This window comes from Cyanistes caeruleus, chromosome 17 (assembly GCF_971803275.1).
Source record: "Cyanistes caeruleus chromosome 17, bCyaCae1.hap1.1, whole genome shotgun sequence".
NCBI classification, from domain to species: Eukaryota; Metazoa; Chordata; class Aves; order Passeriformes; family Paridae; genus Cyanistes; species Cyanistes caeruleus.
This window is the reverse complement of record NC_141717.1, coordinates 12,247,802-12,275,356: the sequence shown is the minus strand read 5'-3', so window position 1 is coordinate 12,275,356 and position 27,555 is coordinate 12,247,802. Positions and strand designations below refer to the sequence as shown.

General features: G+C 41.1%; 1 protein-coding gene across 3 annotated transcripts in view; it reads left to right on the top strand.

The window, feature by feature from the left end:
• The first annotated feature begins 538 nt into the window (after positions 1-538).
• MAD1L1 (mitotic arrest deficient 1 like 1) overlaps positions 539-27,555 on the top strand; it is a 346,167-nt gene continuing 319,150 nt past the window's right edge. Inside the window, exons 1-9 of one of the 3 annotated variants that reach the window (XM_023936806.2) lie at positions 539-799; positions 1,895-2,048; positions 3,269-3,409; positions 5,117-5,296; positions 6,518-6,642; positions 7,329-7,410; positions 8,533-8,663; positions 9,786-9,900; positions 10,422-10,483. In XM_023936806.2, the coding sequence (XP_023792574.1) occupies positions 1,899-2,048; positions 3,269-3,409; positions 5,117-5,296; positions 6,518-6,642; positions 7,329-7,410; positions 8,533-8,663; positions 9,786-9,900; positions 10,422-10,483 (986 nt within the window). In that variant the 5' untranslated portion in view covers positions 539-799; positions 1,895-1,898. Of the gene's footprint in view, positions 1,319-1,894; positions 2,049-3,268; positions 3,410-5,116; positions 5,297-6,517; positions 6,643-7,328; positions 7,411-8,532; positions 8,664-9,785; positions 9,901-10,421; positions 10,484-27,555 lie in introns of all 3 variants that reach the window. The other 2 variants (XM_023936807.2, XM_023936808.2) reach the window with 2 other exon arrangements.

The window sequence follows — 27,555 nt, the reverse complement described above, 5'->3', positions numbered from 1 at the left end:
TTAACCATGGATGTGATTGTTAGGATGTGAGGGAACAGCAAAGGAGCCAAATTTGAGCCAATTCAATGCCTTTTAGAAGCTGGTGTGATTTATTAGCACAGGTAAAACCAGCAAATGTTTCTGTGCACATCAGGATCTGCATCCTCATGCGGGATGTGTAGCACAGCCATGTGAGAGGCATGGCTGACATGGGAATGTTCAGCCCCATGGCTCTGCTGCTTCTCCTACAGACACAGGTTATGTTTAGGAATTGCTGCTTCCTGGCACTCCTAAATCCAGTCAATGGCAGTGGGACAGGGTTATGGCTGTGCATTTCACCTCCCCTGCTTTTTAGGTGTGACCATTGGTGTTTCTTAGGCAATAAGACAAGATGTTCCGAAGATCCCAGTAGGAAGAATGACTGAATTGTCGGAAATCTGTTTGCACAAACAAATTTAGCTGCTGCCTTATCTGAAAGTGACAAATATTGTATTAAATAGTGCTTTTATCAGGCTGACTGTGGCATGAGTTATATGAGTGGCTATTTCTAAGGCTCCCAGGCCTTTCTCATCATCAGCAGCTCATTTGGGGCTGCTGACTCGATCCCTGCTGGAGCAGGAGGGCGCGGGGCGGTTTTTGGGGGGGCAGCCCGAGCTCCAAGCTTCATCCCTCCTTGTCGGGGCATTACGGTAGCGCGCGGAGTGCTGCGCGCGTAATGCCGCCATTACGGCTGTCGGCGCCGCCGTTCTCGCGAGAGGCGGGCGCGGAGTTCCCGCGAGATCCCGTGGTGAGGAGGGAGATCCAAGCGGGGCGCGCGGCGGTGAGCGCTGCGGGAGTGACGGGGAAGGGGCAGGGACGGGGGGAACCGGGGGAGCAGGAGGGCTCCGGCCGCTCCTGTCCCGCCCCGCTCTTACCCCGGGGATTGTGCGGGCGGACCCCTCGCTGCCCGGAGCTGCTGCGTGCCCGCCGCGGCCGCTGTCGGTGTGCGCTGCCCGCCGCGGGTTCCTGCGTGCCCCGAGGGAGCCTTGGCCACGGGGGTTTCTGAACCGGACCGGGTCACATATCTAAGTGTCATCTTAATTGTTAGTAGGTTTGAGAACAGGCTTGCTGTTCGACAGGTGCGTTTGGTACTCCAGGGCTCAGTTTGGGTTTTGGCCGATCTGTTGCTACTGCGCCTCTGATTCACCTCCGCGTCGTGCCGCTGTAAATCCAGACAACAAGTGCTGTGTGACCCCGGGGGTGCAGGATCCCGGAGGCAGCCCCGCTCTCTGGCCGTGGTACAAGCCATGTGCATGCTCTGGCTGCCTTTCCTGCTCCTGGACCTTTCCCGGTGTTGCTGGTGAGCGTGCAGTCACTAGAGGAACTCACCTAAGGCTTCCTGAAATCTCCTGGGAAACCTTGCAGGCTTTTCTGAGCTCCAAGCTTGGTTTATCTTTGGCCTTTTAGTTAGTACCCGTTTGATGGGAAGGAAGAGCTGCATCTCATTGTATGAATGATGAGATGCAGTTTCCCTTGTACAAGCGATCAGTGGACTTGAGAGGACTTCTTGTTGGAAATTAGAGTCCAAAGTGCTCTGGGAAACCAGAAATAAGTTGTGTAGCAGGAAGGCTTTGCAGCTACTCTGGAGTTAGTTCTGCTCCCATCAGCTTCAAAAATTTGTGGGAACAATAATAAGTTTGGTTTGGTCAGTGAAGAAAAGGCTGTATTGCGTCTTTGTCTCATTTCAGAGAAAACTACAACTTCAGCCTGGGTGGGGTCATGTTTTCTGTGGATCCCAGCAGTGATTTGCAGATTGATTTTACCCTGTGAATTGCAAGACCTTGTGTTTAGTGTTTCCTCAGGGCAGTGATGGATCCCTCTTTAGCAGTGTAGCTTGCTCTGAGTGTTTTTCTGATGATTTCCTGTCCATTTCCAGAGCCATGGAGGACTTGGAAAATAATACCACTGTCTTCTCCACCCTGAGATCCCTCAATAACTTCATTTCACAGCGTATGGAGGGAGTGTCTGGGCTGGCTACACCAGTATCATCTCAGAGCTCCTTACAGATGCAGTACCAGCAGAGGATGCAGGTGAGGAGTCCTCATCTTGGTGATTCCTGCAGTATCACTTCACTCTAGTTGTGTGCTCCTTTTGATTCCAGGAGTTGGTTCATTCAGGTCTGACTGTTCGTTCTGAAATTGATGTTCTGAAATTGACACAAACTCAATGAAGGAAGCTTGCTGTCACCATTCCAGAATCTTTTCCAAAACATATTTGATTTGTTTTTACAGTGTCAGATTGATTTCTATTTTGTAAAAGTTTAAGAAAAGTCCTTTGAATTTACTCCCTGCTAGTTGTATCTGTGTACCACCTCAGGAAATTAAATTTTGAGTTGTTTACATATTGATGAACAAAGGAGCTTTATATCTTAACATTTTTCTAGTAAGATACTTTGTTACCTTTTTCCAGGCTTTGCCTGGACATATCCAGGAGACCTGCATTGACCTGTGGCTTTGATATAAAAACCAATTGTGCTTTCTTACCCACCTCTGTTTGTATCCACCTGGGTTATTTACTTTTTTAAATTCTGTTAGCTGCTTCAGGCTCATAATGCATAAAGTAAATTGACATCTTAGATCCCAGGGACTGTTTATTAGGCTGGAATGAAGTTTCTCTATTCTGTATCTTAATGTAATTTCTATTTCAGCCTGTAAGTACAAAATAAGTTTGCTGTTTTTAATGTAAATCTGCTTTGCATTTGGAATGCTGACAAAAATTTAAGCTTTTTCTGTCTGTGCTACATCTCTGGTGGCAGCAGTATTTGCAGGAGGCTCTCTCTGGTTAGAGTCTCTACTGTTGGATGTACATCACCAGGATGTGAGCAGTTCTGTTAGTATTGTCTGTGCTCTCAGGTCATTTGAATGAAAAAATGAAGTATAATGTTGTAGAGGTTGTAGAAGAAGCCATTATGTTTTACTGGGAGCATAACCTGTTCTTCTTGGGCTTGGGGAGTTCATAATTAGCTTTTTAGATAGAGAAGTAGATTTGTCAAACTACATCTAGAGACTGAGAAATTCTGACTTAAAAACTGGGAATTAATTTCTTTCCAATTCACCTTGGTTTGATGTGGGTTTCTGAGCGTGGTGTTGATCTCTTAGTTTCCCCATCCGCAGCTGGTGTGAGAGGTACCACAAATGTGGTGATAATTTGTAGAATGGGAAGTCAATGTCAGCTGAGCAGTACAGGGTGTGATGATACTGTTGTGCTGTTAATGGTGTGCAATGTCCCTTTTCACATGTGAACTGGCCAGCTGGAGGAACAAGCTGGGCAGATCCACTCCAAATCCCAGCTGCTGCAGGTGGAACGGGAGAAGATGCAGATGGAGCTGAGCCACAAACGAGCTCGCATCGAGCTGGAGAAGGCAGCTAATACCAATGCCAGGAACTATGAGGTGAGTGGGATGTCTGGGTGCACTGGCCTAAGCCAGAACACATGGAGAGCATTTACATCAGTGCTTTGGTTTGGTTCAGGGATGTGCTTTGGTTTGCAGTGATCTGTCTCAGAACACTGTGTATAGTTTCTCTTTCTCTTGAGTGAAACTAAACTGAAAGGTGCACTTCAGGAGCAAGCCTGGTGTTCTCCAACTGCTAATGGACACTCTTCAGAGCAGGACTTCAGTGAATCTGAGATGCATTTACTGTGTTTGCACTTACTGCAGGTGTGGGTGTCAAACTGCCAGCACATCTACAGAACTGCTCTGCAGGTCCCCTCTCAGTGCACTGCACTAACTTGCTAATGTGCACAAGAGTGTGAACTTGAAGCTTTCTTAGATTCACAGACTCATAACTAACCACTGGATTCTATTAGCTTAGCAGTGAAGTTGTCATGGGTAGCAGTAACAAAAGGGATTTGTTATTTGTTTCTCCCTGAAGTATTTAATCATTTTTCTCCTAGAGGAGTTTAAACTTCTGCTGGCACAATTGCAAGCATTTGGTTTGTGTGGCTATAATTAATTGGAATGGCATCAGTGCCAGCCATGCAATGTCATGCAAGAGAGCCTGCACTGATAAAACAGTGAGCCTCACTCAGGGACTAATAGCTTTTATTGGGTTCTGCTTTTCTGCCCACATATGTTTGCTTAACGATGTTACTGAAATAAGCTGTGGATCAGTGGCTTTTGTAGCATAATAAAAGTCTTCTATGTGGGTGATTATTGAAAAAGAAATCTGTAAAAAATAATAAGTATGTTTTGTTGTATTTTATGAGGGTGACAGATTTAGTGTGTGGTTGTGAAATAGGGAGTCTGTGACTAAATTCCTCCTTCCTCTGAAGTCAGGTGATGTGGGGTTAACCCAGGAAGAGTTCAAAGTGGAATGTAGCTGAGTCAGTCACAAAAACCCTTGAAATACTGGTACAAAAAAAGGGAGCAGCATTAATCCAGCACTGTGGTAATTACCCTGCTCAGATTCTGTGTTTTTTCTGAGTCATGTGGATAAAGGTTTTAGGAACCTCACATTGCTTTGCATAATCCTTGCTTACTATGCAAATCCATGTCTCCAGTTGCTTTGATTAGCAAAGCAATTTACTATGCATTTTTTCAGTAAGTATCAATCAATTTGTTGTAGGAATAAATTGAAATGGTATATGAAAGGTTGTCAGACTGCAGAAATATTTATTCTATTAGTTGATAATATTTTCTTTTAAATGGCCTCAATTCCAGAAGTTGCAGAAGGAAGTTTGTGTTATTAACCCAGCTGTTGAGGTCTGAATTTCTGAAAGTCAATTTACTGTGTGTGGGTCAGCTTTAAATTGGAGATTGAATGTTTTCATCTCTGGTCTGCTGGAGGGTGTGCAGTGGAGTCTGTGAAGCCACATCTGTATTCTCACAGTCATGTCTTAGTGTAAGAGATTTGAAAGATGTGGTCTCTTAATTTTCCAGCTGCATTTCCCTAGGTAATTCCTTGGGCAATTCTGTTGAGTTGCTGCTGATAAGATTTTTGCCCTTGCTGGGTTAAAGCTGTGGTCTGAGTGACTTTGCTTCATGATGAAGCAATTACCATTGGTGACCATGGTAATGAGGAATGAGAACAAAAGAAGGAAAAATGGCTTCACCTTTCTCCTGCTTTCTTCTTAAGTCTCTGTTTTTTCCCTTGGCCAGCGAGAGGCCGACCGTAACCAGGAGCTGCTCACACGCATAAAACAGTACCAGGAAAGGGAAACAGAGGCTGAAAATAAACTGAAAGAACAAATGGAGATGAACAAATCTTACAAGAAGAGCATGGAGACAATGAGTAAGAAGATGCAAGAGAAGGACAGCAAATTAGCCGAAGCTAATGAAGTAAGAACAGAGTAATTTTTAATCCATCCATACCTTCAGGTGACTTTGCAGTTCTTCTGACTTGAAAATGCCCTTTTTGATTAAAAAAAACCCTTACACAAAATAACTGGAACATTGTGTTCATCACCTGGAAACGAATGAACCCTGGTGGTGTGTGTCTTTTATGTCAAAGTTTACAACCAAACTAAGCCCAGACACAAGTAAGCAGATCAGACGGAGAAAAGATTTCTTGAACAGGCTGATACGGAGAAGGAGAAAGAAAGTGTGAAGCAACATCCAGCATCTGGGTTCAGAAGTGTGAAGAAAGGGACAGTGAAGGAGGAGATGATATGGGAAGGTGCTCAGGGAAGTCAGGAGCGTGGTAGAGTGGATGAACCAAGTGTGTCCTCCTGAAGTGTCTTAAATGCCTATGCATTCTACTGCAGAATGAATGCATGGTAGTTTCACTATATTTGGATGCCCAGACCGTTTTCTCAGTTCTCAATCTTCTCAGGTATCATTATAGTTAGGTTCAGCTATTTAATTGGTAACTTACCTGTTTAATTTGGTTTCTTGCACCAGTTGTTGTTCAGCAATCACTAAGTCCTTAAGCCCTGCTCCTGCCTAGGTGTCAATGGAAATGTGGCAGTGTGACAGAGCAGGTAAAGAGATTTAAAGGTCCAGTTTTCAGTGATTAAAACCAGGGGGACAGTGATGGTCCATAAGAGAAACTAAACACACCTAAAAGATGTGTGGTGCAGTTCTGTGTATGTATTTTATTTCTATCAGTATCAAGATGAGAGCCCTACCTGTCTCTCTGTCTAGAAGACACACTATATATGTAATATTTTGAGATATTTCTCTCTTTCTCTGTTACAGGGAGCTGAGCAATGGCTATTGGAAACAAACCTGTGAGCTTTTCTTTAGAGTTAATGTATTTAGAAAACAACACCATCTAACTCTAAAGTTTGATATTTTTCGTGCCAGTTTGAGGTCACCCATTTAAGAGATAATGTAAATGACAATTTGGATGGCAAATGAAAGTACAAAATTATTTTCTCTTGCATTTGTTTGAGGTAGGTTTGCAGGTCTGAAGGTTTGCAGGAGTGTGGGATTGTTTCTAAGGTTGCATTAGTACTTTTTAGTTGGAAATTATTTCTGTCACCATCCATAATATCTGCTTGGGGAATCACAGCCTTGTGTGTTTATTTTTTTTTTTTTTTTTTCCCCCCATTAATTCAGACAATCACTGTATTGAAAGGGAAAATATCAGAGCTGCAATGGAATATAATGAACCAAGAGATGCAGATGACAAGCCAAGATTCTCAGAAGCAGGAACTGATGGAGCAGCTGGATGTTGAAAAAAAGTAAGCAAGGGGTGAATGACTGTAGGGAGAAAAAGGCAAACAGAACTTCAGTCTTGTGCAGCTGTCATCACTCAGAAAACTTTCAACAGCGTTTGATTTCTGCTCTTCAAAGCAATCCTTTGATCCGGGTGTGCAGGTTGTAACTGTTGTTTGAAACCATCTCTGAGGTGCAATTTTAATTGTGCCTTGAGGAAAAAAACCCCACAAACTCGAGCTTTAAGTCTCACTGATATTCTGTGTTCCTGGTGGAGAGTTAACAGAAGGCACGTGAGTGGGAAAGGCTGAACTGAACTTCATAGACAGAACAGAGCAAAAATATCAAACCTTAAATCATAGTGAAGGGGTAGTTGAAAGTTACGAGTATGTTTTTCCTTGCTTACTAACTTCAGCTCTTCAGTTTCAAAGTTGTGAAGTTTTGTTCACTCTGTGTATTTGCTGTTCTCAAAGTTAAAGTGGCTTGATTTTTTTTTGTATTTTTCTCAATATCCTTTTTATTAAAATGAATGGATATTTTTGTCTCTAAATTAGAGGGAGCTGGTACGAGCACAAGACTGAAAGAGAAAATGAGTAAGAGTAACATTTACTTTATTAGTGCAGTTTGACTCAGTTAGAGGCTTCTGAAGGTGGGTTGTTTCTGGTACTTGGTTTCTGGATGCTCAGGTGCCTCTTGTGTCTTCATCTGACAGGAAATGGCAGGAGGCAAGTCAGCAAATCCAGACACTGCAAGCAAGCCAGTCTTTACTGACAGAATATGAACAGAAGATTAAGGTAAGAAACTTTGTGACCTATATAAAGCTTTAGATTTTAATTCCTCCAGTGGAGGAACAGAGCGCTGCTTTTTGAAAAACTGGCTGTTGCAGAAATAAAAGGTTAGTTTGTCATTTAAGTACCTGAGCTGGTTGCTAGCAAGGGTTGAGCTTGGGTGGACCAGACTATCTACAATTAGCTGTAACATGACACTTTGCCTTTGTTGTATCAGCTGATTGAAAAAAAGCATACTTTTCTCTATAGAAAAGTGATTTATATTCTTTTGCAGTGCTCTGGAGGAATGCTCTTTTTGGTCTTGTGCCACAGCACAAATTTGCTCTGCAAAAGACTGCTTCTAGAGTGATCTTTTTTCAAATGGTGTGTGATGAGCCCTGCAGCTACAGTTATTTTCTGCTTCCCAGAAAATCCTTCCTCTGCAATTGTGTTTAGAAAGTGCAATTAATTGTGAAGCTTTCAAAACTATACTAACTTAAATGTCAATATAGAGATGCTTTTTTAGCACATTGGTTGGTGGGAGTATATCTTTTTCATTTGTTTTTTCTTCCTGGCAGAGAGTGGAGAGTTACTTTGATTTGAGCAGTGCTGACAGTGGCATTGCCTTGCTGTAAAACCAACCTGACTGCCAGCAAGAGGAGATGGTCTCTATTGAAATGAAGGGATGGAAAACAGGATATAAATCTGCAACATGGTCCTAAATCATTTGTTTTTTTAGTGGAGAACCGCCCAACATTTACCATAACATTGAAATGCACATTTGTGTTTCTTTCTGTACCTAATTCTTGCAGGTCATTCCAACTGCTTCCCTCTGCACTTCATTGATGGAGGCATAGCAGACAAGGAAATCATAGATTTGTTTCAGTTGATAGAAGAGGGTCATTTTAATGAGTAAGTGAGGGTTTTTTTTGTTAAGAACTTGGACTAAGCAGGTGTAGAAAGGAGAGACCAGCCCAGGTATTAAAAGTGCAACAAGTCATCCCTGCTTTGAGCATTGATTGGACCGCATGACCTCCTGAGTTCCCTTCCAGCTTCATTCAAGTCATTGATTTGAGCTTAAAATGCAGAATTCATCTTACAAATTCCAACTTACTTATTGTTGTCCTGTTCCCATCCCATGTTTTCCAGGATCTGGAGCAGAAGTTGTCCCAGCAGGAACATGATGCTCTAATTGTCAAGAACATGAAGACAGAACTGGCTCGTTTCCCAAAAATGGAGCGTGAATTGCGCCAGCTCAGGGAGGAAAACGCCTACTTCAGGTGAAGGAAGGGTTCAGTTGTTGAAGGTTGTGTTCTGTACATGCTACAGCTACACTGTCTGCACATTTATATCCCTCTTCAGGGCTTCCACATGGGAAAGCTCAGAAGGAAGTATTTCATATAAACACTGCTTATGAATTGAGCAGTGCCGTGGTGATAACTAGATGAGAGGATCTGACAACATCTGAGGAATCTTCTTGAACACAGGAGCCTCACACAATGTACATTGATTGTTCTGGGTGGTGATTTTGGTTTGTTAGAACGAAATTCAGTGTTTAAAGGTAGTGATGAACTCCATGCAACTTGAGGAAAGAATTTCCTGTAGGGAAAAGCGGCAGCTGAATGTTTCTTTAATAACTGGTTTTGCTTAGCTATTGTTACCACTGTTTTAAAGGCCTGTTGTTCTGGCATAATGTTTAGAAAGTGTCTTGTTTAAATTGCTACAGCATTCTGATATAGGGGGGTAGGCTTTCTGGATTGTCAAAGTGGCAATCAGTTTGGAAAACTAAATTAAATGTGATGTATAATTAAATGTTAAAGTGTTAAAGGTTTTTTGTTGTTGTTTCTTTTTTAAAAATTACGTAAGTCATCTTGCCAGCATTTTCTTTTTTTAAAATTAAGTAATTTTGCTAGGTTTTGGTCTTGTAATTATTTCATTATAATTTTAAATTGTTTATCTTGGATTTTTTTTCTCATGCTTGTTTTCTACACTGAAGCATACCAACAGATTAAAGGTAATTTGTTTTTGTACAGTTTTATTTCACCCTTGTGCACCTCTATTGAGGTAAAACAAGCAGTGCTCCAAAGCCCAGGTCTGTACTGCTTGCTGTGTTCCAGCCAGACTGAAAAGCAGAGTTTGGAGTCTTTTGTTACCCTTGTTTTGACAAATACAGACACAAAGCTTCAGCTTGTTTTGGCATAATTAGGATGGTATTTAAAGTAGAAAAAAAAATAATTTCAATAAAATTGAATTTTTTTTTGTAGCAGTGGCTTTTCAGTGAAGGTTATAGAAGTGAGGCAGTTGGATGTCATGATTCCCTTGGGATTCCTGTATATCTGAAAGTTCCTAAAGGGGAATTGAGTTGCATGAATCTGTAGTGATTGTCTGTCTCTTCACCACAGGGAAATGAAAGAAAACAATGGTTTGCTTAAAGAGGAAGTGGAAGGTCTCCAAAGAAAACTGGAACGCTATGAGAAAGTCCAAGCACAGCTAGTGACTATGGAATTGGAAAATGAGGTGAGGAGCTGGGAACATCTGGTGGATGAGCAGAACAGGAGTTTCCTTTATTGCCTGTCCTGACTTTTAGGCTCTTCCTGTACTGTATTACTTGAGACATGATACCTCCTTTAATTATTGGACTCGAACCATTCCCAAACTGGAAAGTCAGCATGAGGGGAGTTATGGCAAGGAGGGTGTAAAAGGTGAGGGGATATCTGCTGTTCAGCTGGAGATTTTGTGTAAAGAATAATCTCATCATATTGTCTATATTTAACCTTTATGTTTCTTTTTCACCTTTATTTTGCTGGAAAGGCTTTTTCTGGCATCAGGCTCTGTCCAGACATGGAGGTGTTGAGCAGGTGTGTGATAAGAACCTTGATACCCAGGGCTGCAGAATGACAAACCAAAAGTGCTGGATAGATCAGGAAATCCACAGGACAAGAAGTGACTGATTTTGCATGGAGGAATATGAGAAAACTGGAAAGTGAGCTGTTAGAACATGTGTCTGTGTCTAACTCTACTTTTAATCTTTACTTTAGAAACTTCTGGGAAAATTACAAAGCTGGGAAAAACTTGACCAGAGCACTGGCTTAAATATCAGGTAAGTGCTTACAGCTCTGGAGGGAAGTAAGACTTTTAAGCCCTTTTCTCTTCTGATTGATATCTTAAGTGTGTTGGTCATGCTTTCTTTCTGTCCCTTCTTCATGTGGAAGCTCTTCTAGTACATTTTATTATATATGAGAAGAAAATAAGATACACGTTTTTTAAGGTAAGTTTGGGAACTAAGAAATATTTTTCACCAAGTCACTTTGAGGAATGTCTTTGAGGCTGCAGATCAGTTTTGAGTTCTTGAAACTTTTTTTGTATAGATAAGAATTTTAGATGCCCAGAGAATAAAATGTATGCTACTTGTGGCAAACTGTTGTAAACATATTTCCTTTGAAATCTGGATATCAAAATTAGCTGCTAGATCATGTTGTGACTTTCTTTCCCATAAGCAGCTGAAGAAATGTTATTTTAGTCATTTGTCAAACCCACTCCCCAGTTGAGTTTTGTAACACCAGCTGGTCTGTGTGCTGGTACTTAACAGCTCCTCCTGACATCTGGAGCAATGAACCAGATTTTTTAAGGTCCCTGTGTATGTGGTATAAAATGAGCTGGAAATAGTGGAATTTCTGATCATTTTCTTTTCCTGCAGAAGGTATTCTGTGTCTGTATGAATCTTTTGTGTGCCGTGTTTCAATGCTGTTTTATTTTCTCTAACTATTTACAGTGTTGTTACATGAGAGAAGGAAATGCTTCTTTGTAAATAATTTCTATGAGCATTCATCACCTTTCACTCTGGGTCAAAGCTGAAACATGAACAGCAGAACCTCATCTTGCCAGTTGTTTCTCCATTCCATTCATTCCACATTCCCAGCCACAGAGCTGTGTCTGCACACTGCTGGGATTGTTTGGAAATGCACATGTGGTTTGGACACATCACTGCTCCATGTAAAAGATACTTGCGTTTCAACTTGGGAAAACTCCCTTAATTTTCTAAGTGTTTTCTGTTTAATGAGGATAACAAACCTTTTCCAGAGGCCTGCTGGTAGGTAGCATGCTTGAGGTTCTCTCCTGCATCTGATGAGGATCCATACATTTAGATGAAGATGGAATTATGTTAAGTCTCTTATGGTAAGGTATAGACAGAAATTGTAGGAATCCTTTTCACAAAACCTTTGAGTAAAAGCTTTTTACTTACCTCAAGCTGTTAAAGGTTTAACGAGGTAATTTCACAGTGGGAGAGAAATGGAACCAAGTGATTCTGCCTGTTGAAGTCTAATAACTCCTTCATTTAAAATCAGAATATTCACTGTGAAGTGCTAGTTTTGTGATTGGGCCATATTGTTTAGTGCTATTAATGGCACCTTCTAGAGAAAGGGGAATTGCTCTTGAGAAAGATCATCTTTTTGTGCAATTGGAGCAAGTGGGACTGGATGATTTCCCTCTCCCTCCCTTACTGTTCTTTTTTTTTTTTTTCTTGCTCAGACTTCTTACAGCATGAATTACATTAATTTTTGGTGAGAGTGAGGAGGATGGTGAGAGACCATTGTCCTGGTTGGATCCTGGAGAGTGCTGTTGGTGAAAGTTTGAGAGGAGTTAATTGCCCATCTCATAGCAGAAAAGAAACAGGAACAATTTGGCTGATTGTCCCAAAGAGCCAGAGCAATGTTCTGTTTGCTAATAACTAGATAAGAAAGGGAAAAGGGAATAAATTAGGATTTCTCATCTTTTCTTATCAGGTTCTTCATTGGTACAGAGGATGTAAGGGAAGTGCATGCAGAGTGTGGCATTTTAGGAGAGGATGATTTTTCATTTCCTTCAGCACTTCCACAGGGCTTGTTCAGTGTCTGCTCTCAGTGGTTTCTGTTCACTGATTGCCTGCTCCCAGCAGGCTTTTTGTCAGATTGGCTTATGATCAGCCCTTGCAGTGTAATTTTATGTAATAATACTTGGGAAGGAGGTGCAGCTTTCAGGAGTGCAGTGGTAATCCAACTGTTTTTAGTACTGGTCGCTTTTTGGTGACAGTGGAAGAGTGTTTATAATGCTTCACCTTGTGGGGGGAAACAAGTTCATTAACAGTTGACTCTGGCTAATCTTATGTTTGCTAGTTCTGGATTCCACTTGTAAGCTCCTGGGCTTTTCTCTCTTCATAAACAGTGGAAATAAAGACAGCTGTGGCTCTATAGCAGAATATCCCTGTGCTGTACAGTAGCTAGATAATAAAATAGTACACATCATATGTGTTATATATAGTTCATGTGTACACATTATAAATTGGTGTCATCTTTCTTGTGTTCCGTTATGTGTCCTTTGGATCCTATTGTGTCTGTTACTGTTATGCTGCCAGGGATTTTCATAAATTTGTCATGTGTTGCTCTGACTTGATATTTCTGCTGTAGAACTGGTTTCAGTTGTAAAGGGGAAAATCCACAAAATGCTAAATTCTTGCTCTGTGAGTAAAAAGTCTTATTTTGGAGCATAAAATATATGTATATATATATATATACATATATAAATACTATAGCTGTCCTACAGAAGGACACAGCTTTTTTAGGACTGTTATTAGGAAAGGGTTGTGTTGAGAAAGCAAACTTCTTGTACTCTGTCTCTCCAGGATGTGCTGATGTAGTTTCTATTTCTTCAAAATCCAGTATTTGAGTAATTGAGTTCTTGACCATCTTCACTGACAAACAATGTTAGTCGTGACACACTCGGTTGTTTTTTCAACATTGGACTTTTTGCTTAGAGATATTTTCCAGGCAGTTCCTGTACTGCTATTAAACCTATAATCTATTTTAATAGAAAAATACTTGGGGGAGGGAGATTTTGTGTGACAGTGGTGACTTTATTTGGGTGACAAAGCACAGAGCTCCCACGAGATGGCGCCCGCTCTCCTGCAGGGGAAGGAATGGGATCATTCCAGCCTGGGATTCAGCCCGGTGTGAATCCATCAGCCTTGGGAAGGGGCAGCTGCTCTCAGGAAAACTAGTCATTGCTGCCGGCAGAACTTTTAGACTCTCTTCAATGCTTCCTGCATGCAGTCACCATCTCCTTGCCCACTACTCCAGGCTGTAAATTGGTGTGAAAATGGTTTGTGCAGATTTCTCTAGTGTAATATGAAACAGTGTTTTTCTAACTGGCTTTGTAAACCTCATGTTTACACCACATATTCTTAATTTTGTCTTGTTTAGTAGGAGTTCTTCACAGCCTGGTTCTGTTCTCCCCACCCCAAGTCTTAGAATTGCATTCTCAGAGCAGCGCTGTTATTGTTCTGCCTTTCCCTTCTGCAGCATGTAGAGGATGCCCAAATAAAAAATGAGGATGCTTGTTCTGTGAGCTGTTAATCTAAATAAGCCTCTTTTGCTGCTGTTTGTCTGTGTTTGGTTGATATTGTTTTTGTCCTCTAATGAATTAGGCAAGCGATTTGCTGTCCGTAAATAGATATACCCTGGAGTACTGAGTGATGCACAAAGATGTGCATCAGGTATTTGTTAAAGCTGAGGCAGTGAATCAGATACTGAAGGTACTGATAGCCACTGATAGCAGCTGACAAGGCTTAATGCTAAATTTGTCTTTGTGTTATTCCATAAGTGGCAGAAGACTGCAAGTTTTGGAAGGTTGGAGTTTGGCTGAAGTTATACAAGTGGGTGAAGACTGCCAGGTGTGCCACAAACAGCTCACAGGCCAGGCCAGGCCTGCCAAGGGAAGTGCCTGTTTGGCAGGAATTTGGACCAATGCTGAGGGACCATTTTCCCTTGGTGGAGCTGCCAGCTGCAGACAGCAGACACTGATCTGCTGACCTGTCGCCTCGAGCCAAAGAAGTGAACCTGGGAATGCTGACCTGGTTTTCTTTCTGAAACATCTGTGAGCTGGCTGGCTGACAAATCTTGGGGACTAACTTCCTGCAGTGTCTGAGACCAATTAAGAAGAGGAGATAGCGTGAATGTGTATGCATTTCCTCTCTAAGAAAGGGTTTAATTAAGTGGCAAGCATCTCTATTTAGTACAGTGGTTTGCACAGTTGTAATTCATAATTACCCAGGTGCTACACTCAGTACGGGAAGTCCTTCTATGCACATTCTGCTTTTGGAGCTGGGGGAAGGGAGGAGAGAGGGAGGGAAAGGGGAATCGGATTTCTTGATTCTGCATTTAGTGGTGGATTAGTGCTCTTTTTTTTCAGTGAATAGAAGAAAAAGGAGAATATTGGAGTTCTCTACTTTCCTTTTTGAATCTTGATTAACTATGCTTAGCTACTGTGCACTCTTTTCCATCCAAGGCATTGAATATCTTTGCAGTAGTGAATGAAGCTCATAATCTTTTCCTTTCTCACAAGGTAGTAATTTGTCTTTCTCCGAATGTCCATTATGAGTAAGTGGTTACTGGTTTAAAAAAAAATCTGTTGACAGATACACAAAGTAGTGCATGTTGAAATAATTTGAATTACTCATGTTACTCTGGATACTTAATTAACTGCAACCAATCAAGACAAGACTGGGGGTTATTGTTGCTGGTTCCAGTATTGCCATAATTCTGGTATGATCATTCCATAGTGGAGCAAATATTTGTATGGGATAGCCTATTGTAGCCCTATGGTCTTTTGTCACCAAGCAAGAAATCAGTTTAATTAAAAGCATTTGGTGTTGGCTGGCTGCCTTCTGTAACTGTACCACTGCCCTGAACTACATTGCTAATTTCTCTGTTGGAAGGTGAGAAATTTGGTTTGTCTGGGTTGGCCATTGGTGACTCCCAACTTAAGAGCTGTTTCCCTAACTGGAGGAGAAAATTAGGATTAGCATAATAGGAGGATATTGAAGCTTCATGTTCTACGTCTTCAGTTTTTCATAAATAGTTGTAATTTATGATCTGTGAACAGACTGAAATTTGCATGACTGCTGTTTACAAGATTCCCAGTGTAAAACAAACTGTCTCCTCACAGTGGGAATTCCCAGGGAACCCAGTAGGGAGATAAATACTGTGTAGGGGGAGCAAGTAATTAAAAACCACCACAAACAAGCACCAAAAAGCACTGCGCTTTTTAGAGAAACTTTTATAGTTATGAGGTCTCAGCTTACCTCATGGATGGATTATCTGCTGTTGTCCTGTACAGGCACAGTACTGCATTTTACTGTTAATTTTTTGCCTTCTATTGAAGGTGAAGGTTTGGGAAATGCTAATGAATTCACTCTCTGAAGAGGGCCAGTGTATGCAGGTTGCTAATATTCCCCCAAATCCCTCAGAATAGGGCTTTCTTCTGGCTTTTGCACAGGGATTAATATTGACTGAATTTCCCTTGCATTGTTCTGCCAGGATGAGTTAGTCCCAGTTTAGAGCAGCTGTGCCATTCCTGTCTCACCTGGGACTTCTGACTCCAGTCTCTGTCTTAAAATATTCTGTTCCTACCTGGTACCTTCTGGTTCTGTGAACTCTGTATCTGAAAGAGGTGTCCCTGCAGAGCAAAAAGCAATCTAGAATGGGAAACAGCAATCCCATTCCTGACCTGTTCCCTCATCAGGTCTCCTGTGTTGGTGCATGAATAGCTGTGCTGTTCCAAAGCAAGGCAGGGGACGTTGCAGTGAGCAGCCAGGGCTGGAAGGGATGATGAGGGTAATCATTTTGTTTATATAGAAATAAAGGTTACGTGCTCAGTGTTTGTAGGACTTAGCATGTGTGAAAGATGAAAGCGCTGCCTCAGCTGTGTTTAACAGCTCTTGAGGGGCAAGTGCCTGAACAGTTCCAAAGGGCATCTTTGGCTTTAGAGTGAGGTATAAGTTTAAAGAGAAAACTATTTATGGATGTTTTAAACCAATTGTGTGTGTGCTGAAGCCATCAGTTTTTACATAGAGAAGTCTTGGAGGAAGCTGTCATTTGTTGAATGTGACCTGCAGCATATGCTGGAGTATTGCTCTAAGCTCTTTTGTTCTTCATTATTCTGTTCTCTTGTTTTAAAATGTACATTATTCTTCACTTTCTATGCTGCCTTAGGTTTTAGCTTTCCATGACAGAATACTTACTGTGCCTCATGGGGAGAAAATGCTCCTTTGTAATCTCAAATTTTGAAGCTCCAGGCTTCAGAGCAGTCAGATGCAGTTCTAGGAAACTTCAGTCCGTGTTTAGGTGTTGGGACTAATGCATTTAAATGTGATGCTTGGAAGTGTGGTGTCAAATCTGTGCTTTAACCAGAGTTTAGTTTTCTCCTATTCTCTTGGGGTTTATCCACTTAGTTTTAATAAAGCAACCACATTTCATAGATATATTTAAGTGTTGTAGGTCTGTGTTTTACAGTTCTTCACTGAAATGCTTGTCAAAACTTTCTGCCAGACTTTCCCATCTGATACTAATTTTCTCCAAAGAGTGCAGTATTATTTCTGATGTTCAAAAATACTTGTGTTCTTTGTCCTTTGCTATTAATGCTTTTATTTCCATTTGAATATATCAGAGTAGTAAGTCTGGAGGCTAAAGGAGAGACAGGAAGAGTGTAAAATTAAACGGATGAGCACCTGACATTGAGGCAGAGCAAGGCTGTAATGTATAATCAGATAATCAGAGTGAGAAGTAAGCAAGCTCAGATCAAAAATATATCTGTCCTTGCTTTGCATTTCAAAGCTCTGGGAGCAGTTCAAGAGATTGTCTTCCCAGGATCACAGATCTGGCATTCTGGAGACAGAAAAAGCTGTTAAGCAATAGTTTAGCACACTGTCCATCTTTGGTGAAGGATGATTTGAGGAACTTCAGCAGTTGGAATGCAAGAATTGTGTGGAGAGTAATTCAGAAATGTGTGCTGGTGTTGTCTGCTCCATAGCTGGTGTTTCATTTGCCATGGGGGCTCACCAGTCAGACACTGCATTTTGGGCTGCTGCTGTATTTTTGCCAGTGTTGTTTGTCACTGTTGGAAAACAGTTGGGTAGAAGTTGCTTGGCTCCTTGCAGCATGTAGTGACCCATGTTATGTGTAAATGGCTTGAACTTCACTGCTCACTCTGCTGTGAAGGAGAAGCTTTCAAAAATACAGACACTTACAAAGAGCTACTTTCATTGCATTAGGCAGCCCTGTTTGCCTTAAAGTGAAATTATCATTTAAATAGCAGAGACTAATCAGCAAGGGGATGGTTTGCTCCTGTCAGACAGCTCAAATGCTTGTGCTTGATTTTTATTCAGCCTATCATTTGATCGTTTCCAAAAACCCAATAACCACTATAATCTCCAGCTCAGTTTTAATTTTACCTTTCCATTTTAGCATCTTTCAGTATTTCAGCTCTAAATTTTAAGCTGGGGATGTCGACGTGCTCTGCCTCCCCTCTCCCTTAGATGTGCAGTGCATTATCCCTCACTTACCCCCAAAGTTTTGGTTTTGCAGGGAAACTTTTTAACAAAAATGCACACCCTGTACATGCATATTGGGGATGGCTTTGTTTTAGCATAGCAATGTCTTTTTCAAAACTTTTCTCTAAATGCAGAGGCCTTTTTTGAACAAAAGCAAAACAAAATTCTTCAGTAAGGATTCAAACTCCTGTATGCTGCTCCCCTGTACTGCTGGGCATGGCCTTTAGCTACAGGGCAAGGAATCTCCCTTCTTCATTGGATCAAGGAATACCAAGATGGATTGTACCAGACTGATGTAACAGCTTTCTTTGTCTAGAGAATTGATTATCTTATCAAATAAATCACAATAAATCTTACTTCTTTGAACTTCACTGAAACAGGAACTGCTTGGGAAAGTATAAACCATGGGGGAGAAGATGGAAATTAATAGAAGAATTGTAGGGTGTATAGGAATTATTTAAGCAGGGATAGATTCAGTATTGTTGCAAGGAAAATGCAAGGATAAGTAGAATTCCTCAAAGATTAGCCTTAGGGTCTGCTTTATTTAGTATTTCTATTAATGGTTTTGGTGCAAAAATTTGGTGTGTGCTGATAACACTTGGCTAATGATGCCAAGTTCAGAGGATTCATAAATACACAAAAGCTGGATATGCGGAACTGAATGACCCTAAGGATTAGAGTGCAGAAATGGGACAAAATTCAATGAAACAAAGCACAATGCTCCATGGAATTGGGAGCTGAATGCAAACTTCTTTTGGAAAATGGAGCACATGCAGTGGAAAGGGCCAGAAGGGCTGTGTGCTTGTTACAAAGGCTGTTCATTCTCACACAGGGGATGCACCAGGAGAAAAATTGCCGTGGAGGTGAAAGTGTCCAAGTGCCCTGGGAGATGCTTCTCAGAGTTCTGGTCACCCAGTGTGGAGGGAGATAGTGAGGAATGCAGAAAGTGGCTGCTGGAAGGAGCCTGGGAGCCCACAGAGTGTTGAATGGAACAGCCTCTGGCAGAGTCTGGTGGGAGATGTAATTGCTGCCAGGAAATTCATGGATTGAAGGGAGGAGAAGGGAGGGAGATCCATTCTGGTGAGAAAAGGAACCAGCTGTCCTTAAGACTTGTGCTGGTATTTAAATCAAATTGCAGTTACCCTGCCACGAATGCAGTTATGAGGAGATTGACTCCACTGGAAGCTGCCTTCAGAACTTTAGTCTTTCTGAAAGTAGCAAAGGTATCCAAATTACTGCTCCACAGGGCAATGGGAGAGATGAGTTCATAATAGCAAAGGACTAGACAGGACCTAAACTAGAAGGTTCTTTTCAGTCCCGTTTTCATTTGAATGTGTATGTGCCAATCTGTAAACAAGGGGATGTACTCAAGAACAGGCAGAGGGGACAGTACATTTTAGTTTGGAATTGTAGGCTTTATTTAATACCAGGGTTCTGAAAACTGGAGGTGGGGGTTAGTCAGTAAAAGCAGATCATGTCCATTTTCCTGCCCATGCAGAACAAAACCTGTGGACAGGAACATGAAGTGTGAGAGCAGCTGACCTTTGTTCATGTTGAGAAATAAGCAGTTGGCTGAAAAATGCACTGAACTATTAAGAAGAGCTTATCTGTCAGTGCTGATAAGACCAAAATATGATTTGTATAGTTGGAGAAGCTTTTCTCAGTGTGTTTGGTGCAGGTTATCTTGATGGTGTTTTGAGAGTGACTCACTCCTGGTTAGTGCTTAACCTCATCAGTGCCTAGAGCACAGATTCCTGCTTCTCAGGGTAGCTGGGAAGGCTTTAATCATCTGTCTTTGGTTTGTCATCAGTGCAGTGAGGAGTTCTATGTTGGATTGGCCAGGAAAGGTCTAATTTTCAGTTTTAATTGTATCGAACAGCCAGCATAGCAACATCAGCGTGGGGAAGGAGGAACATTACAGTACTTCAGTTTTTTAGCATTGTTAAAAAGCTCCTGCTCTGACAAGCTTGCTTACATGTCCTGTGAAGACATTATGTAAGCTTTGTCCTGAAGCTCCAATCTGTCCTCCCTTGGGACCACTTTCCCAGTGAATACTTTTGATGAAAGCCTATCTTTACCTGGGTTATATTCTCTTTCCTCACAAGCTACTTTATTAAAGGGAATATTCTTGCAAATATACCTTTGTCCATGCATTGCTTGGAGAGAGAAAAATTAATGTGTCTTGGAGTAGCAAAAACACAGCACAATATTTTCAAACATTTTTTAAAGGGCACAGTGAACTTGAAATGTTAGTGAGTTAAAAGATTAATGTGATAAGTGCCTCAAGGTTCTCTTGAACTAGCTGTGATTATGTAAGTTTTGTTTGTTATTTTAAAATATCTCATAGCATGGAAATGAGCATGGTGGATTGGATTATTTACTCATCCATTTCTGGTCAGTGTCAGTGCTATCTTGGGCTAGATATAAAAATCCAGAGTAACATGCAAGACCTGAAGCAGATTTTTTTTTTACAAAGTTTGTTAACTCATCAGTATGAATTTTAAATAAGCATAATGATTTTTAGTTGGTGCCCTGCATCCCTTTTAAAAAGAAAAGACTTGTACTTTGGAGCTATTACATATTATGTGCATATAGAAAAATGTTTTGCTTTCAGCTATAATCTTTCTTATTTGAAACAATATTCAACAAAGTTGTAAGGTATTAGAAATGAGCTTCCTAAATTGTTGCTGTTTTTATAAATGATGCCTTTTTCTGTTTGAGACAAGATGAAAAGTGGTTTTGTCTTAACCTATAAAACCCACAGCCTGAAGTGAGCTGCCTGAATGAGAGCAAACACTGCATTGGGCTGGCAAGAGCACTGGGGCTGGGATAATTGGAAAGATTCCCATTTTGGAAGCAAAGATGGGAGGTGTTGGAGGTCCCTGTGTTTAGTGAACACCCAGAATCAGTGTCTGGGGGTTGTTTTCAAAAAGTGCTGACCTGCATACCTGAAATAAGAGCTCAGGGCTCCTGCTTTCAAATGCAGCACTCAGTGGGGTTGGAGCAGCTTGTAGGAAATGGAGCCAGGCCTGCTCAGCAGAAAGGAGATTAAAAAATGTCAACTGTCCCACTTAGCCAAGGCAGGTAAGAGGTGGAGGTGCATCTCTTCCACTGATGTGAAATTCTAGGAGTACATTGGCAAAGCTTTATTTTTTCAAATAGACGTTCTGCAAATATTTTGGTCATCATCTTGCAACAAAATGTTTTTTTTCTGATGATGTCACGTCCTGCAGGTTGGTGTTTGTGCATGGTCCATTTTGAACAGTGTGGTAGAAACCTCTGCAGCAGTGAAGCTGCTCTCAGTTTTTGTTGCCTCTTGCTAAGGCAGGAACAGATCTGTCACAGAGCTTAACCTTCCAACACAGGCAGAGTTTTGGCTTTTTTAGAAATGTTTTGATTGAGATTTTGAGCATCTCTCCTCTGCTTTTTTAGTACCTCTTGGACTCAATCCTTACTCACTCCCTTTCTCTGCATTATTGTCAACTCTCTTGTCAGCAGAGTTAACAATTTCTGTGTCTCTGCAGGGAGTAATGGGCAGCTATTGCAAGAACCATTTTCTGGCACAAGTTGTTCTTGTTGTGATTGCTTTTGAATTCTTATTACTTGTTTAAACTGTCTTCCAGAGATACTCTGATATGAGAAGTGTAGTAAAAGGGAAGATAAATCTTTTGGGTAGGAAGAAATATGAAATTCTGGATTTATTTGAGTTATTCCCTGCTGACCAAGTTGATTTATTTTCTGTTTTAATGAAACAGTCATCCTCTTGCTGTGATACACATCAAGCTCTTCAGTGATGGCTTGAAATCCTGCTAACTTCTCTAAAGAGAGCAAAAATGGGGTATCTGACTTTGACTGAGAATATGTTCATTATCTGCATCCTCAGCTAGAGAAGTCAGCTGTTCATCCAGTTAACTGGGACAGCTTTTGGGACTACTTCACAGCTCTGCTCTTGGCTCCATTAGAAGATGATGCTTTAACCTAGTTAGGAGTTTTTTGTGCTCAGTTTTGCTACTGTATTTGCAAATGACTTTTGACTCTGTGCTCTTTGTACTCCCAGGGATAAGGCTTTGTGGCTTCAGGTGGTTTTCTGCAAATGCAGCAGCCAAGGTTGATGGCATCAAGCCTATTTTGTGACAAGCCTTTCATTTGGGCCTGATGGTTTCCAGTGTGACTTTGGCAAAGGCATCACCTGCCTTCTGGAGAGCTGGCCCACTTGTCAAGGTCACACAACACCTTTTGGCTCACCTGTCTGCAAGTACCTGGCAAGGGGAAATGCAATTGGCACTTTGTAATAAGTGATATATTTGCAAGGCTGGTAGAGAGGAAGAGTGAAAAAATGCTCTGAATTATTATTTTTTTTCTAATTGAGTAGACATAGGTCTTGGGAATGCACGTGCTCCTGCCTGGATGGCTTGTGACAGCTGCTAAAGATAAACATGCTCTTTCTCAATGTCATTTGACTGTAGTTAGATAGTTAAAATAGCTTTTTATTTTGCAGAAATGTCTGTCTGGTATTCTATATTTTTCTGTATTCTATTCTTTTCAGTGGTGGTGTGTCCAGGCCAGCAGATTTTCAGATTTGTGATACCCAGTTGGAAGGGACCTTGAGGTTCTGCCTTTCTTGACAAAGGCCTGGTTCTGGACAAGATGGCCCAGCACTGGGTCCAGCTGAACCTTAAAAGTGTCTAATGTTGGAGGAAAGTTTAGCTAAACCCTTAACCAATATACATCATGAAAACCTAAACCAGAATGTCTGAATCTACAACAGAGTTGAGCGTTTACCAGAAGTGAACACCCTTTCATACTCTGGTACCCATGTGATGTTAATAATTGTCAGAGATATCTGATGTACAGTATTAAAAGAACTGCATTTTTGTGTCTAAGGTTGTAAGGGCTGCAAAATTAATATTTGGCCCTTCAGAATTCAAGTATCAGAAAGCAAAGTTTTAGCATATGCATCAGTCTGTGGCTTTTGTCAAGGAGAATGGGATGCTTTTGGTATTGAGTTAAGATTCAGTTCTATGGTGTGACTAAATCATTATATGGAATTTGATGGAACCATATCTGGCAAGAATCTTGCTGACAGCCTCAAGTTTGTACGTGGGTTTTTATAGTTTAAAGGAGCTGTCTCTCGCTAGGATGTTTCTTATAATTTTCTGTGCTTAGTAATTTGGAATTGTTAGGTCTGTATATGCTGTCCCCTGCATTTTCCCTTCTTGCTGTGCCAGGGGAGTGGGAACTTAGCTGAAATAAGAAGGAAATAAGCACCTTCTCCTCCTCCACACACTGCTGTGTCTGTCAGAGGCAGCTCAAGGGCTCAGGTTGTCCTGCTGTTGTGGAGGAGCTGCAATTCTCTTCTGTCTGAACAATAAGCTTTGTATCTGTTTGTACAGTAATGAACTGCTTTTGTTTCCTTCAGGAACCTGCTCTGCTGTCTGGAGCGTTTCCATTTACAGACAACCCTTGCCAAATTAATTTTATTTAATTATCTCCCAGGGCTAAGCTTGAATACATTTTGTGTTAAATTCACCGTTTCTCCCTCTTCTCAACGAAATGGACTTAATATCCTTGTTAAAATCTGATTAAAACTAAAATTGAGTTTTTTGAAGTCTGATTATCCCATGAAATGGAATTTTTAAACCTAATTATGAATGGATTTGCATACATTCTTAGTGCCATTGAAAAGAAAGTTGAAATAAATTTATTAATGAAATCTTCCCCTGCTGTCTCTTTGGGCCATGGTGATTGCTGGAGAGTGAGGGAGAAGGAAGGCAGGCGAGAATGAAAACTCCTCCTCTTTTGAAATGTACCCTCTCCCCTCCCAATTAATTCCAGAGCTGTTTTGACCCTGTCTCATTTTTATTCCTCCCTGCCACACAGCCCAGTTTAGGTAATTGACGTCCTTTCAGAGGGTAACTACACAGTTGAGCTGGTTTCATGTATTTAAAGCCTTTGTGATTTCTGAAGGGAGGATGTAGTGGGCAACTTTTGTTTCCACTGTGATGTTCTTTCTCTGTTTCCTGAGGTAGCCCTGACACCTAATCAATAGGCATCTCTGGTTTCTCCTTTCTCAGGAGCTGTTTGTTTTAAACCTGCTAAAAAATGGATAGTTTGACAGACTGGTGAATGTGCACATGGAAATTGGTGTTGTTTTATGCAGTTCCCTGGGTTTGCAGCAAAAGGGTTTCTTTGTAGGATGTATTTGAATCTCTCAGTACAGTAATTGTGCCCATCCCTTCAGGATTTTGCCAGTTCTCTCTGGGAAAAGGTGTGCCAGTGAAGGATGTTTCTGCTTGTCTGACTTGGTGCAGAGGGCAGCAGGATGCCTGTGTTGTTTTCATGTCGAGGCTCCTACTTGTTGAACCTTTCTGTGTGTTACTTGCACTGATTGAAGAGTTCATCTCTTACATGAAAGGTGCAACTTAGAGGTGTGACTTTTTTTATTTTTCAGTCAGTCATCCTCTTACCCAGACTTACAAAAAGCTCTTTGCCTGTTTAAGCATTAGCTACAAAATTTTGTAACGGTGTCTTCTCTCTGTAATGTGCTGTGTGCAGATTTTTTTTTTCTTGTTAAAAATATAATAAGTGTGGTAGAAAAAAGATGTTTTGGCAGTTCAGAAATCCTGCTCTTGATACATGACTCTGCAAAGAGTAAATGCTCAGCATGTGGCCAAGTGTTCTGTGAGCATTTGCATTTGCAAAGTTGCTTTCAAGTACAGAGGGACTTGTTTTCCATATGCCTTTGTACTTTCGTTTTAATTCTGTCTTTGCACAGGTTTTGTACTAAACATAGTGGAGGTATCAAGTTCTGCAAGAAATGTGGATTTCTGGCGCTGTTCCTTTGGGGTGCTTCTGAAGTGGGGAGTTCTATGAGAGAAGCTGTGGCTCAGCAGAGGAAGGAGAGTTGAGCTGAGATTTGAGAATATTTTTAGCTGGCATGTGCTCAGGTTATAAACCAGAATGGTAGAAGCAAATTAGAAATTTTCTTGGTGATGTAACAGGAAAACTTGAGAATTCAGACAAGCTTTGGAGGAAAGCAGCTGATTGAGGGAGCTCTGCACCAGTGATTTCAAGTTACTTTGTGGTTTAATGGCTGCAGCTTTCATTTGTGCTTTCTGAAACTGTTGTCCAAAGACAGGTTTAGCATCTCAGGTACATAATACTGTTTAAATAGGACTCCCTTGCAGTATCTTCCCAGTCGAGTTCCAGTGAAATCTGAGGAGTTCAGAATATCTGATGCACCTTTTCTTCAGTTGTGGAGCTGTTGTACAAGGCTGCAGTCACACCAGCAGGGAGCAGAATCTGGAAGCTGAAGGTCCTAGAGAAGACAGGAGGTGATCTCCAGGAGGGTAGATGTTTTGAAGACTTTGGGAAGGCTGTTTAATTTTTATTCTTGCTTGGTTGGTTCTGTAGCATCCATTTGCTAAAAAAGGAAAGGTAAGTGGTTTGTGGGTACTCCTGTATCATACAGCATGATGAAGTGAGATCTTGAAGGTAAATGTGAATGAAAGGAAGGATGTGAAATTGTATGAATTTCTATTCTCTTCTGTGGGTACATTTCAAACATTGCCAGTGTTTATCATCTAATCTTAATAGTGCCTCCTCAGCAGCTTCAGGCATTGAAAGTGTTCAAAGCTCAATGGTAGCAGCAAGCCAAGATGATGCCCAAGAGCTCGTGACACCAGTGTAGTCCTTACCTGAATCCCAGTCCCAGAAGCTGTGGCAGACACAAGGAAACCACAATTGGTTTTGGCTGCTTTGAACCCTGTGCTGGATGCAGGTACCTGAGCTGAGTGAGGGTTTTTGAGAGCAAGCTGGCAAAAGGTGAAGAGTAATTGTTGAAATGCCACTGTTTACATCTGTAATGCAATCACACTTGAGCAGTTCCACTTTCTGTGAACAAGTCTTAAAGTCTGCTTCTATCTCCTTCTGCCATGAATTATTCATTCCTTATGGATGAGGGTGATTTGGGTTTGGCTTTCACTGGCAGGTTTATTATGCCCACTTAGCTCCAACTGCTTTGGCATGCTCCAAGCCTCAGTTATTTTCCCAGCATTTTTTCTTAGCATTCATTGTTCTTAATGTTAGAACTTTTAGACTATGTAATTCAGCTCTGGTTTTGGGAGTGAGAGTCTAAGGGGATGAAGAGTGTTGGTTTCTTTCGATTTTCTTTGCAGCAAGCATTGGAAGAGCTTTTTTATTTAAATCTGTGCAAATTGCTAAGTCTGAGGTTAACTGCTGTATTATCACCATGTGTCAAAGAACTTGGATGTGTGGCTTGAGAGCTTTGGATGTTAAGGAAATAAAGCAGAATTTCAAAACGAGGTGGGATTGATGTTCTCTGCCCTTCAGGGAGAGTGGTTCTGAGGGCTGGTGAGATTGGGATATCGTAACACAGGGGTGCCACCACCTCTGCAGCAACAGTGACACTCTGGGCTCTTCTGTTCTCACAACTTGTGTTGTCTGCTTTGTACTGGGACTGCAGCACTCAGGTCTTGGTGTGTCTCATGTTAGTGATGCCTAGAGCTGATGTGTTAATGGGCTTCCATAAAACTTTCCATTTTAAATGTTATTTGTCCTTCACTTTGAATATTAAATTTTTAGAAACTTTTCCAAAAAAAAAAAAAGTATGAGAGAGAATTACTGCATTTGTTTAAAGTTCTGAAAGCTTTTTTTAGCTAAACAGTTCAAAGAGCGCATCTCACTAATCAGAGGAATATTTTTGTGTCCCCGGGGTGGTCACAGTGTTTTAATTGGAACTCAGGCTTCTTTGAAGTCCTTTTTAATCCTCCCTGAGCTGGGGGAGAGGGTTTGAAGACAGCGCTGTAAATCTGAAATTTCTTTGGTTTATTTACATGTGTCTGGGGACGTGTGTAATTCATTTTCCTGGATGAAGCCCGTGGACAGCTGAGTGGGAAATGTGCTTCCTTAAGTGGGGAGGCCTGAGCCAAAGGTGGGGGTTCTGCAGAGTGAGCTCACGTGCTCCTGGGTTTGTTAAAACCAGGAACTGAGCAACAGGCGCTGAATGGGAAATGAACACGCTGGGAAACGATGTGGTAGCTGAACATGAGGCTAGGCTAAGCAAAAAGCTGGGATTTAAACTCATGTTTTAGGATTAACCAATTAGTATGGCTCGCAAAAATGGTGTTGCATACTGATATTTGACTTTTGCTAGTTAGGAAACAAAATATTTAGGAGACAGTGCTTGTGATTGATAGCTTTAATCATCTATTAAATCAGCGTGGGGTTTCATTTTTCTACATTGAACTAGAGATTTTTGGGTGTCCCTAATGATATTACTTAGTCTTTGTGCCTCAGTTTCTAAAATTCAGGCCTTGCTTTGCTCTGATTTCAGGGGATATCTAGTCCTACCTCAGATAATTCATGCACTCCATGTAACTACCACAAACTTCAGTGGCAGCTGCTGCCTTTTTGCCATCGTAATACAAATGCCCCGTGGCTGCTGACAGCACAAGCATTTTCTTTAGACATTGTCTAATTTTGTTGTTCTGCTGTTGATTTTCATGATAAATGTAATAATTTATCAGCTGTGTTTTCTGTACTTCAGCAAGGCTTTTAACCTCTCACATTTGCTGAAGCTTGGATGTTTTATGTTCTGCTTCTGGCAGAGGTGAGGCATAATCTTTTACTGAATTTGTGTAGTTTTTAATTAATCAAAGCAACATGCTTGACCTCAGTTTTCTGTCTGAAAGAATAATTTAAAACTCCAGCTGAACATACAAGAAGTATGCTTTTCATTCTTCCTAGAATTGTTACCATAAATTTACCTGTGACTGTTATTGTATTGA